The sequence below is a fragment of the Thunnus albacares genome, chromosome 6 (assembly GCF_914725855.1).
Source record: "Thunnus albacares chromosome 6, fThuAlb1.1, whole genome shotgun sequence".
Taxonomy (NCBI): Eukaryota; Metazoa; Chordata; class Actinopteri; order Scombriformes; family Scombridae; genus Thunnus; species Thunnus albacares.
In genome coordinates this window covers 9,032,625-9,046,511 of record NC_058111.1, presented here as the reverse complement: position 1 = coordinate 9,046,511, position 13,887 = coordinate 9,032,625, and the positions used below count along the sequence as shown (strand labels likewise).

Below are 13,887 nucleotides of genomic sequence, written 5' to 3'. Positions count from 1 at the left end.
CAAATGAAGTCTGGAAAGTTGAGTAACACGAGTGTCTCGGTACAGTAGTAGTTACAGTAAAGTCAGACAGAAACGATGCCTCACTTTCAGTGGTTTGCTTAGCAGACGTTGGCCCAATATTCACGCTCTTTTGTTTGCCGTGTTTTAATAATGCTTCACTAGCTTCCTGCACCAAAAAATTTGTTTTTCCACTGGGGGTGTCACTAAGCAACGTTAGAGCACAGTATTAATGTGTCTGTAAGGAGGAAAGATTAGTCTGTTTCCTCCCTTTGATTTTGTGCTGATTTAGAAAAGACACAGTCAGGTGGAATGTGTGTGTTGGTATAATGGTGTTTTAAAATGGGCCCCACTCTTTTTGTGAAGGAAATAAAGGCCTGCACGTACAATATGTTTAGAGATAAGACTGTACACAGTTTAAGCCTTGCTCAGCCCAGGATGTATTGCTCATGAAGTAAACCTATTGACACCCATTGTGTGTGTGTGTGTGTGTGTGTGTTTCTTTGAATAGCAAATGGCATTAGATTGTTGAGTGACCTTAAAATCTCCCTTTTTTTTCCTTTCTAAGTCATCTGTCAAGCCAGGCGTGTTTTCAAAAGAGAACCACCTGTAAGGACGGATTTGCACTTGTGTGTGGAGGCAAATCTGAGGTGTTTTCGGAAAAGGGCAAACACAAAGCTCTTGTCTGTTTGTCTGCTCCTCACCCTGCTTTTCTCTCTCTTTCTTTCTCCCTGTACTCTAGAACTCCATCAGACACAACCTGTCGCTGCACAGCCGCTTTGTTCGCGTCCAGAACGAGGGGACGGGGAAGAGCTCATGGTGGATGCTAAACCCAGAGGGCGGGAAGAGCGGCAAGTCTCCTCGACGCAGGGCGGCCTCCATGGACAACAACAGCAAGCTCACCAAGAGCAGAGGAAGAGCGGCTAAGAAAAAGGTAAAGGAGGAAAGAAAGTGTGTTTTGCTTTTGTGCTCAGAGATAGCTCAGTTTGAACATGCCAAGGTTTTGTGTTATCTCCACTGTCTGTCTATTCTTTCAAATAAGAATTTACTAAAAGGCGATCGGGTGGCCCAGTGTTCTCCTTAGACAAAAGAAACTGATTTTGATAGTGTTTCGATAAATGTTTTCATAAATTATCACTCTATTATTCTACTGATAGAGCTGAAAAACATTAACTAAGAATGACTTGATGTGTTTGGTATTCGTATTTACTCTGCTCTCTGTAGATATCTATTCTCTACGTATTACTGCATTATTGATACAGTATTTTGGCAATAAGAGTATTTGATTTTTAAGTATGCTTCAACCTTGTGTTTTACTGCCAAAGGTTTCAGCCAGAAACATGTTATCCTGACTGTCTCTGGCACGTACAGTATGTCTGTTGGTACACTGAGAGTCTCCCTGTCTCCCCACAGCTGTCCCTGCAGGGCGGCCCTGACGGAGGCGCTGACAGCCCAGGCTCCTACTCCAAGTGGCCTGGCAGCCCCAACTCCCACAGCAACGACGACTTTGATGCGTGGAACAGCTTCAGGCCTCGGACCAGCTCCAACGCCAGCACTCTGAGCGGCCGCCTCTCACCCTTCATGCCTGAGGACGACCTCGGGGAGGCAGACGTACACATGGGCTACCCAGGAGCCCCTGGGGCCAAGATGACAGCCACATTGCCCAGCCTCACAGAGATGACGGGCTCTTTGGGACACAGTTCTGAGAATGTCATGGAGAACCTTCTGGACAACCTGAACTTGCTCTCACCCAACAACACTCAGGTCGGAGGTGGGGCGACGACCCCTGGTTCCTCCCAGTCCTCCCCCTCTCCTATGATGCAGCCGAGCCCCGGGTACCCTGCTTACAGCTCTCCCAGCATGGGCTCCCAGCCTCAGCAGGAGTACCGCAAGTGTGTGTATGGCCAAGTGGGAATGAACACCCTGTCGTCCATGCCACTGCAGACACTGCCAGAGAGCAAGCCGAGCTTTGGGCCCGGTATGGGTCAGTACAGCTGTCCTGGGCTTCTGAAGGAGCTGCTGACGTCAGATACAGACCAGCACGGAGAGCTCATGCCGTCAGTGGACACTGTGGTGTCTCAGTCCAGCGGAGGCTGCATGCTGCCACCGTACAGCAGCAGCCAGCATGCAGCCAAACTCATGGGAGGAGGGAACGGTCACCCGCACAGTCTCTCTCACACTCATCCCCACAATGTGCACAGCCAAGCCCCGGCCACGTCACCTGCTATGAACGGCCGCTTGCTCATGTCCCTTAGCCATAGCGGGGGCACCACGCGTTTGCCTACAACCAAAAGCCCCATGCAGATGCCTTATGGCCTCTCGGGCCACCTCAGCGGTGGAGGCATGCCTGGTGGCTTCTGCCCTCTCAACACCAACGGATACGGTCGACCAGGTATGCCACCGCCCTCGCACCCGGAGAAGCTGCCCAGTGACCTGGATGACATGTCTATCGAGAAGTTCGAGTTCGACATGGAGACTGTCCTCCATGACACTCTGATGGACGGGGACTCACTGGACTTCAACTTTGAGCCAATGGTGACCCAGCAAGGTTTCCCCCATGGGGTGAAGACCACCACACATAGCTGGGTGTCAGGGTAGAAACTGTAGTGCAAAAAAAAAAAAAAGTTCTACTCAACTGACTTCTTGTTGTTGCCGTTTGGTAAAAGACACAATCAGAACTCATTTGAGACAAAGAAAATGTATCCTAGGATGTTTAATCTCAACATCACCTGCAGATTCTGTACCATCAACATTTTTGTTTTCAAAAATACCTTTCTGATCACTTCAGCAGACTAAGACTGGTTACGATCTGCTGAAGTCACCATTAGGGCCCCTGAACTGGTCAAGATGAAATCAGAATTATTTTTGAAATATCAAATATTCTGTAAAAACTAAGTGCCAAACATTTTGCCTTAACATAAGAGCCAACTGAAACACACCTCTCTGGTTTACTCACCAAGATTACAGATACTATTTAGTGGTAGTGTTCGCGATTTTTGCATGTGACACTGCCAACTACATCTCATCAGCAGCAGCAGCAGCACAAACACACAACATACAATGCTGTTTTATTGTGTTTTCACAATCAGACTTTTTATGTACAGTGTAGTGATAATTGATTACCACTACGGACGAATTATGAAGGTAATCTGGCTCATGGGTTTTGTGGACTGACATGATGTTAAGAGACAGACCTCTCAAGGGATCCTTGGATGATGTTACATAATAACTCACTTTGTTCTTGCCTGAATGTACATAATATCATCATACAGTTTGTAAAATCAGGTCTAGTAGTGTGTTTTCTAAGACTGTAAATCGTGTTTACAGAACAGAAGCAAAAATCAAGGCAGCAGAAATGAGCTCATAGAGAAAACTGGATCAGATTCTTTTAGACACATGTCGAGTAGACAGATCTGTGCTCAAGGATCTCTCTCAATCAGGCTGTAAAATGGTAATACCCTTTCTGATTTCTTGTACATACATTAAGAATGTATATTAAAATGATGTAGTAGATGTTTACTAGATTTAGTATATATTTGAGACCTAAATTATTTGTGGTTAATATAGATTTATTCTGGTGCATAACCTGCACTCAGACATCAGAACTGTTCTGAGTCGTTTGTCACTCTGAACCTTAATACCACAGGGGCCTATTTATTGTGCCTAACAAAGTAGATATTGACTGCAGGCTTGAAGGGTTTTATATTGTAAATGTCTACGGTCCAGAAGATACTCAAATCTAGCAGTCTTGAAGAAACGTACAGTGAATTCTTTATTTTCAGTGTCCTGCTTTCACTTTTCTTTTAGAAACCAAGAAGAAACGAGTGACTGTAGATTGTTATTGTTAGGGGTTCCTGAACTCTTTGCGCCGCTGTGAATGTGAGGAGGTCGAGGCAGGTTAGTGGATGAAAGATATTCTCAGTGCTACTGTTGTTTTCACACCAAGGCTGAGTCCAAGACCTGCCAGTGACTGTCATTAAAGACACTGTGAGTTACCAGCCTGTCCCCTGTTCAGTGTCAGAACTTGTTTCGTTTTCCTCTTTGTCTCAAAAGGTTAGCGTGACTGATTTAATTTAGTACAGTATGATTCCTTTTAGGCCAAAAGAGCCCTCTGATGCTGTCAATCAGATCAGCTTTGCTGCTTTTAATGAGACTTCACTTTCACTCTGTCCTTCCTACCTCTACCTATCTCTGTGTCTTTTTAAACATTTGATATAACAGTAACATGTGACTTGATATCTCCGATCATCTTTTTCATTAAAAGTCCTATTTTAATTCTTTTTTTTTTTTTTAATGTCGCCCCTGAACAGCGCCACTAAGTGTTAAGTATCTTATCAAGCTTGTATATTTGCATTTTTCTGACTTGCTTTTCCCACTTATTGCTGTACTAACAATGAGCTTGTCAGCCTGTCAGAGACTCATTATGCAGAGTCACATATAGTGTACAGGATTCAGCCGACCTTAGAGCAGATGCTTCTCATGAGGTCGACTGATATGGTGGCTGAAAGACCAAGTGGCTTAGAGGTAAACTAAAACTGAAAACTGCCTATTCAAATTAATGTCTTTTGTATGTTTTATTCAGAAACCACATATATCAATGGGTGTCTGATCATATGTTGGGGCCGTGAGTATGCAAGTTTTTATTCAAGTTGCACCAACAAAAAGTTCACCTTCAACCAGAAGTAACAGCTCTTGCAGTTTTCTTATTTTGGTATGTGGCTGAAATGAAAACTTGCATACTCCAGACCAGTAATAGCACATAATCTGACACCGCTGACATAGATTTTAAGAAAGCCAGGGAGATGGAGCAGGTTTGAGAAGAGTAAAATGAAATTCTTAACATTTCAAAAGGCTCTGCAGAGAAGCCGTTAAAGAAGCTGCTGTTTGGCTTTTGTGCCAGGTGTTGCCTTTTCTTACCCAAACATGCCATAGTGTACTATAGCCAAATTTGCCTTTGAAGTCAAAGTGATATATTTAGCATTTTTATCATGTGATATGTTCAGAATTATATATATTTGTGCCGGTCACTCAAGTCAGGATAAACTGTAATGAATCCATGTAGTCAGTGTCACAGGGTTCACTCTAAAAGTAAAAGAGCTGTACTAAGTAAATTATATCTACATTTTTAAATGATTGAATCTATGCATTGTATTCCTTAATTTTATGTTGCTATTGTTATATTTTCTTTTTCTTTTGAACTTATTACAGAGATATTTTATTGTAACATAGCGCTGTGAGATACTATGGTGTTGTTGTTGTCAAAACTCTATGTTCCAGATAGTTGTATGGGGAAAAAAATGAAGTTTATTTAGAAAATAGATGATGCAGTGATTGATATGCTAAGCTTTTGTAAACTGACAATGTTGTATTTCTTGTATTTAGCTACAGTTTTTAGAAAATAGCATCAAAAAGCAAATTACTTTTAAAAAAAATGTAAAGATATATTGCATTTTTAAAATGAAAAACGCAATATTTAGTCTGTCAGAGAAGTCCTGCTCAAAATGCAGATTCTGGACCAATTTTTGTAATTTTATCAATAGAAAAATGTTGCACTTTTACTTACATTTTATAACAAAGTGCTCCTCATAATAAGAGGAAGAGTTCCCACATATTTTAAAATAAAAATCTGTTACATTTAACTTATGCAGGAAATAAATTGGAATTGTGTTGTGTAATTTGCAATCAATAAGAATATGTAACTTGTTCAATATTAATGTATTAAGACCTGAATAAATGTACTTCTGTGTTAAAGATTTGTCCATTTTCTCATTTTCTCATTACACTTTTGACAAAAACAACAACAAATAAACAAAAAAACACAACTTACTCATCATTGATTTCAAGAATAAGAAAGATCTTGAAAGTAGAAGTTGATATCAACATAAGTTTTGGTTACAAATAAGAGAGCTGCTCGAAAGAAGACTATAAATTGAGATTGAAACACTCAAAAAGCTAGTAAGTCGACCTTTGAACTTATTGGTTGTCTGAAAACATGAGTGGGTAGCTATTCTGAAAACCACTGTTTTTCACAATAGAAGTAAGGTATCAGTAGGTAGCTTTACTTTTTAGGTTTGCTATTACTCATTTACAGTTATTCATAATCACGACAAGTAAATAACTTAGTGACTACAGGCTAATTTGGCCATTTTAAACCTAGAAAACCAGCTAAGCTATCCGGTTATGGCTGCTTCTTTTTTCTAGCAATCGCTACTAGCAAGAGTTCAGCTTTGGCTTCATATCAGCCACTGCTCAACCAATGATTTCCGCCTCCAGAGCAGTCAATCATTCATTTATTGGTGCACAAATTTTTGTATAGCTAATACTCCAATCTGGAATAGTTTTTGCCCTGATAGCTAAACTGGAGAATGCCTTTAGCTTGGCAGGAAATGATTAGGACTGGAGGTTGTCTAATCTAAGGTCACATTTTCATCCCAATTAATAAACCAACTGACATTTCCAGGTCAAAGTACTCATGTAGGGTTATAAGACTTGCAGTACTTGCCAAGTCTGCTGGTAAATTGCAGAGGGCTATTGGAAACATGTAGTATTGACCGTGATGCTGCGTTGGCTATGTTTGTAGGAAAGAAAATATGTCAGGAGCTACCTTGTTTGGCAAAAGTCATTATAAATTGTCAGTTATCAACATATTGTTTAAAAATTAAAGTTTCTGCAGTGTAAATCAGTACATTCCTCCCTTTCATCTTCCATTTAGTGCTCACGCTTAAAAACTGGAAAGGACACAATTGTCACAGAAAGATAAAGGATCCCAGAACAGGAGATTCAAACCATGTGCAGAGGCTTGTTTTATAAAAGAGTGAAAATCCTCTACTTGTGTGCTGCACTCCCGGTTTTGGCGTCTCATTTCTTCCCTATAATGATTCCTCCTGGCTTTTCCTTACAGCCACATTCCACACCATGCACCCCCTACCATTGAACCCAGTCACCCCAGACAGCAAACTGCAAAGCCTCTCTGGCCCCAGTGTCTTTGGCTTTGAGTTGTAAGTAAAAGATAACCTTTAACTAGACAAGCCATTGGGGACTAGTCTCATAAAAATCCCCGGGTAAGAAGTGCTCTTAAGAAGTTGCAGTCTGGACTTGCTTTTCATGCTCAACAGTCTTTCTTACTTTACCATTTTTCCTCCACACTGACGAATTTCACACCGAAGAAAATAAGTACCTGCAACCGTAGCTGAAATTAACACCATCCCAGAAACTGGATAAACTTTCATAATCCACATGTACAGTATAACAGTCAGTTCAGCCTGTAGCATGTTGAGGAGAGCTTGTATGGCTCAGTTTAGTTCAAGAAGTGGTACACTGTATGTTTCACTGCCCCCTGTGTCCAGGAAAAATTGGAGTGTTTGCATTTCTTTACACTGCACAGCAATGTGGGTCAAGGTTTCGGTGTCAGAGCAAAGTGGGAGGGAGGAGGGAGAGGGGGGCAGAGAGAACGCTTGTGAGCACATAGCTGAGGAATGTGGGTGTGGACTTCTGCCAAAGGCATATGCGATCCTTATGTTCCCCTGGGTGCGAGAAGGCAAAATGCGGTTAGACAGTTGGGGCCATGTCAGGACACAGATGCTGTGTGAGGACGTAGTAATATGCCATTGAGTTCACTCTCATTGCTGCATTTGTACTTTCACATTTTTCCAGCTAGTATTTCCTTGTGCCTCAAGTTAAAGAAGATAAAAGGTGCAGCCTTTTGATTATGGGCAGAGACTGAACCATTTTAAAGAATACACACTCCTCGTGTCTAAATTCTTGTCATTCCCTCAGTTGGACAGTTAAATCAATATTTGCAAACAGAACTCTCACAGTACTAGAATACTGTGGGCAATAGTCAAATCTGTGGTGTCACCAAAGCCTCTTCCTGGTACTTGTCTATTAACAAAGCACTGAAGGCTGGCTTTGTCAGTTTGAAATGCTTATCTGATTTTTCCCATCTTAATGACATTCCTCAATATGTTCATCATGCACAACTGACGCATACATGTTTTGAGGGAAATGGGAGTTAGGATTAAATAAAAGTGGCGTGTGGTATTTATTGATAACCACTAAAATAACAAGAAACATCTGTGAAGGGGCAAGTGTGTTGTAACCCTGCAAATCTTTGCTTATCTAATGTGAAAAGTGTTACAGGCTAGATTCTGTCAGTACAGTGGGTCAGTGCACGCCTTGGCTGTAAAAACAAAGAGGGAAAATAAATAACTAGACAGTTGCTGCTGTCGCCAAGTGCTTGCTCATAGGGCAATGTTAGGTCTCTGTAAATTAAAGAGTAGACCTGCTCTATGATCAGAGTGCCCTGAGATAACTTCTGTTGTGATTTGGTGATATATAAATAAAACTGACTTGACTTGACTTGACAGTTTCAAATCTCTCATCCAAACAAAATCAAATCCTGGACCAAATCCAATAATATCCTCATTCAATACACTGTCAGAGTAGTCTGTGACTTTGGTGAAAGACCTACAGTTTTGTTGCACATAATATCTTAGAATTTTCAATCTTAATCTTCTAACTATGTAATTCATTCATTCATCCAAATCTTTACAGGTGTAGGCCATTGAGAGCAAGCTCTCTTTTACAAGGACGCCCTGATTACAATACAAATACAAAATATAAGAAACAATTAACATCATCAACAAATATAAAAGGCAATAAGAACAGATAACAATAACCAATATAAAATATAAGAAACAATAAAAGCATTATATAAACGCAATAAAACACATTATATGAAAACATATTAAGGCAATAAAAAGCAATTTATACACATAAAAGTTAAAGCTCAATTAAAACACACACATTCACACTGCCCTATGTCAGCTAAAAACAATTAAAATGATTAAAAGGGATTAGCTCATCTAATTTTACTATCTTCTGCAAGTTGTTCCACTTTTGTGGAGCGTAATATTTAAAAGCCAATTTCCCAATTTCAGTACTAACGTGTTGATTTTCAAGGACCGAATAGTCTTGGGACCTAGTGTAGTGTGAAATTGAACTATAGTTAATAAGATATGTAAGGTACCCAGGAAATTTGCCAGGGAGAGTTTTGTGTATAAATATAATGTAGTGCCGTTCTCTTCTCACTGCCAACGACTGCCACCCAACTTTCTGATATAGAATGATGAGTCCTAAAGCCATCCCAAGTTATGAACCTTAGGGTGGAATGATAGACTGCATCAAGGGGTTTAAGAGTAGAAGCAGGAGAGTGCATATAATTTACATCACCATAGTTCATAATGGATAAAAAGGTTGACTGAACAATTTGCCTTCTATAATTCTGGGTAATACATGCCTTATCTCTATAAAAGAATGCCAGTTTTCATCATTATGTTTTTTGAGGTACAACTTGTCATCTATCCAGAAACCAAGGTTATTTATAATAGAGTATAGAGTATACTCTTTCAACTGGTGTCCCACTAAGAGTTGTAAAATTTACTTCCAAGGTACTGTTAGTCAGTTTTCTAGAAAACAGCATACATTTGGTTTTATCTGAGTTTAAACAGTTAATAGTGGTTAGAAGATTAGATTCTTAAGGATTGTTTCAACTGAAACCATTTAAAATGTAAATGAGAGGACTCATATGTTGAAAAATAAAAATAAAATATGTATCTACTGTACTTCATCACACTTATCTTTTCTAACTATCCTGCAAGCCTGAACATGAATAGCTGTGTGTGTGTGTCTGTAGGCGGTTGTGTGTGTGTTGAGGGTGTGTCTCCAGGGCTCCATAGGTGACACAAATAAGTCTCAGAGAGACTTTGGGCCCAAAAGACACCAAGCAATGGGGCCTGTAACTAGTGAAGTGCCGACGTGGATGACAGAACCCATGGGTGGTCACCAGCCTCAGATGAGCTTGTCTGCTGCACCCTAGCCCAGCATAAATTAACATATTATTTTTATTTCCTAGTTCACTTGGTACATTGTTTAGTTTGTTTACCTGCTTGTCTTACCTATATTCATGGTGTTTTTTGATGAAATTTGAAGGCCCTATAAACAGAAATATCAAAATTGCAAAATACCATTATATAAAAAATAAGTTTGGCCAACAAAAAATGGTCTGGACAGAAAAAGACTAATGTTTTAGAGCATCACATGCAGCAACATGCACTTAATGTAATGAGTGAAATTCATGCTTTTGTGGGCCGATGCGTGTTCAGTCAGCCCAAATGCCTGCCTGGTCGCCCAAGTACTTCTTCAGTAAGTCCACATACCCATATCCATAGTTGACCTTAGTGCCCTTCTTGTTGACACCAGTACCCCTCTGGTTGGCCCAAGTCCCCTTCAAGCTCAAGTGCCTTTTTGATTTTACCAAGTGCTCCTTTGGTAAGCCCAAATTTTCTTTCTGTAGGCCCTCATACTTCTTATTGACCAAAGTTCCCATTGTATCATGCCCCTCTGATAGGCCCAAGTACCCTTCTGGTTTCCCCAAATACCCTTCTGTTTGGCCCACATGCCTCTCTGGTTGGCCTGAGGCACAATTCCGATGGTTCCAAATGCCCATTTGGTTGGCCCTAGTGCCTTACAGCTGGCCCAAGTGCCCAGAGTTTGCTACATGCCTCTCTGGTTGGCCCAAGTTCCCTGCTGGTTGGCCTTAGTCCCCCTCTGGTTGGCTGAAGTCCACCTCTGGTTGGCCCAAGTGCCTCTCTGGTTGGCACAAGTGCCCTTCTGGTTGGTGTAAGTCCCCTCAAGTGCTATTCTAGCTTGAGTGCCTTTTTGGTTGCTCCTTTGGTTGGCCCATGTGCTTTTTATTTTGCCACATGCCAATCTGGTTTGCCCCAAGTATCCTTCTGGTTGCTCTTAATGCTCCTTTGGTAAGCTTAAGTGACCCTCTGGTGGACCCAAGTGCCCTTCTGGTCAGCTCAAGTCCCTTCTGGCTGCTCCAGATGCTCCTTTGGTAAACTCAATTGCCCTTCTGATAAGCCCAAATGCTTTTATGGTTGGCTCATGTGCTAATCTAATGTGACCCTGGGGCTAAACAAACCACAAACCTAAACATAACCCTGCTCCCGTGCACCAAAGAGGTGCCACTTTTTTCCCTCCATGTCCCATAAAAAGCCTGTGCATGCCACTGATCAGATGATCAGTTACACTGCATTGCACTCCATCACGTCATCTTGTACCAAAGCAGCTCCACTTTGGGAACAACAAACATCATTTCAGGAGTAGTGGGAAGAGAGACGAAGAGAGAGAGACGTGGAGAGACAGAGAGAGTAAAAGAGAAACAGATGTAGTTCAACTGTTGTGTAAGTTGAGAAGAGACAGCCCAGCCTGGGGGTGTGATTTGTGTCCTGACTTGACCTCTCCGGCAGCTCTGATAAGACACCCAACAGGCATGATACTCACACACATACTGATCTGATTCTTTCTCTCTCTCCCTCTCTCTTTTTATCTTTATTGTTTCTGACTGAGCTGCTGACCATCACTATTCCTTCCTTTGTAATTTATGCATCTCTGGAACTGATTATCCCCATATGACTTTAGCTTCCAGGTTAGTTACATTCCACATCAGTCTTTGCTCCTTGCAACCTTTGTACTGTCATATTTTCCTGCTCCTTAACCACCTTTGACATTATTTTAGTATCTATCATCATCAGAACTAGATATATATCCCTAAGAGCTCCATTTATGTCATGTGATGTAAGCAATCTCGGGAAATGGAGCAAGACAGAGCAGAAACTGTGAGTAAGTGTTTTGTTGAAAACCAAAGTGTGTAAGAGTCGCCGGTTCCTAACATCTCAAGTGGGGTTCATTAGGGGAGTTTTCTGTCATACTGTCAGGCCTACTGGTGCTTGGAGGAGAGGACTGAAGTGAAAATTCAGGGAACTTCAAGCATTTAAAATAGATTCAAAGGTTCACTTCTGATGATTCATGGACTGAACTGCACAGCCTGGTAATATCTTATGACTAACTCGGCAATGCACAGAAACAATAGGAGCCCTTTTTCCCAGCTATACCACAGGCAATGGTTACTACAGTCTGCCTTTGTGTTGCTCAGAGCTGTTACTACATGCAATGGGAGACTATTTATGGCTGTTCACTGAACCTGGCAATAGCTTGCCCACAGTCATATTCCATATGAAAAATGCCCCTCTCCACCCAACTTGGGTTTGTGGTTAGCTGCAACTGGCATGCGACTCATGGTATTTCCTCTAGAATGATAGTAAGAGAGTCACACACTGGCACTCTCGAGAATAAACAAGGGCTTCTTGAAAGGCACACAGGATGTAAACACTTAAGTTTCTATGGTAGAATTACAAAATGAAAAAGAGGGGAAGAAAAGAGAAAGAAGAACAAGAAGTAAAAGACATGGACAAAATAAAACATCAACAAAAAATGAGAAAGAGGCAGGAGGCAAGGCAGATTTATTTGTGTAGCAACTTTCAAACACAGAGGCAATTACTTTGCATAAATTGCACAATAAATTGCACAATTATGCACTTTGCAGAATTGAATAATAAGACTAATTTAAATACATAACATAATGTACAAAGGAATAAAGTTTTACAGTCAGAAAGAAACAGGGAAACATTACAAAGCACTTCAGAGGGCAATTAAGGCATGCATTTGCATGTCATAGTACATGTTAAATCTATCTTACAATAACTCTAATACTGTAAATAGTGAATATTTCCTATTTGACATTGACACAGGCACCAGTTTAACCGCAAATGGAAAGAACTCCAGATTCTGAGTTTTATCTTTTAAATATTCTTTTTCTTTTCCAGGGTACTTTGTGATTTGTCTTACAAGAGAAACAAAAAAAAAACAAAACATTTGTCCCATCTCTTATGTATCAATACAGCAATTAATTCATAATTTCTCTAAACCGATTACAGCTGTACACTTCCACAGAGACTAAAAACAACAGGATGCTGTGACTGTACTTTGGTGGGTAGTGGCTTGTGGTACAGTACATTTTCTGGTTTTGGAACAATAGTGTTCATTTGCATGTCTAAATCCCATCTTAAAACCCATAAACACTCAAAGATCGTTTACACTCTGTTGTGGATGAAGCTGCCAGTAGTGTTTTCATGAGAAAGTTCATACTAACAAATGCTGAGAGTTTCACTTTTCTGTAAGTTTGCTTTCAGTTTTATCTGTTTCCTTCAGTTTTATCTGTGCAGCAAATGGACACACATGTTAGTATTCATTACTGGATAGCTTTACCTTTGCCATAAGTCATGAGTTTTAAAGTGTTACTCATCAATGGCAGGGGATGGGGAAAGGTATCCTGCTGCAGCAGTGGGTCATTCAACCAGTAATGAAATTATTCATAAGTGTATTCGATTATGTGTCCCCTCTACTCATGCGTGTCATAAGGTGTTTCACGCTTGTTTACGTTTTATCCAGGCACATATCAGTTACCTGAGCCCTGGCCTAATAATCTGCATTCAGGGTACGTGTAGGCGAGAACCAAGTGTCAGCAGGACATTTGAAAACAACACCATCAACAACACTCAGCGTGGCTGACAAACACTGATCGCTGATCCTAACAAAGCAGCATGTGTGTTTGGAAAAGTTTGGCACTGAAATGCAGGTGGAGGCAGTCTGTCTCTGTGTTCCAACCGCAGGATTTGTCCCATCTCTTTTGCGGTCAAAGATTTCTCCTCTGATAAAAGAATCTACAACAACATCATTGTCTGCTTTTTGGTTTGAGGATGTCAGTTTGGCCTCTGGGGTGTCCCTCACTACATTTACTCTTCAGTGTCTTATAGAGTCATTCTTGTACATTTACATTTTTAGAAATTTGCTTACTGTTTTATCAATACTAAGCTTAAAGTAAGATAAATATTCCAATATGTGTATGTGTCGAGAGAAAGAGTAAGAGCTTGAACATTCTGAGTGTCTGCTTTTTGGGTAACAAAGCTGAGAGGCAGACATCAT

General features: G+C 40.8%; 1 protein-coding gene across 1 annotated transcript in view; it reads left to right on the top strand.

The window, feature by feature from the left end:
- Positions 1-5,748, top strand: part of foxo1a (forkhead box O1 a) — a 29,154-nt gene extending 23,406 nt beyond the window's left edge. The window contains exons 2-3 of the mRNA XM_044353786.1: positions 740-931; positions 1,411-5,748. Of these exons, the coding sequence (XP_044209721.1) occupies positions 740-931; positions 1,411-2,595 (1,377 nt within the window). The 3' untranslated portion in view covers positions 2,596-5,748. The remainder of the gene's footprint in view (positions 1-739; positions 932-1,410) is intronic.
- The last annotated feature ends 8,139 nt before the right edge of the window (positions 5,749-13,887 follow it).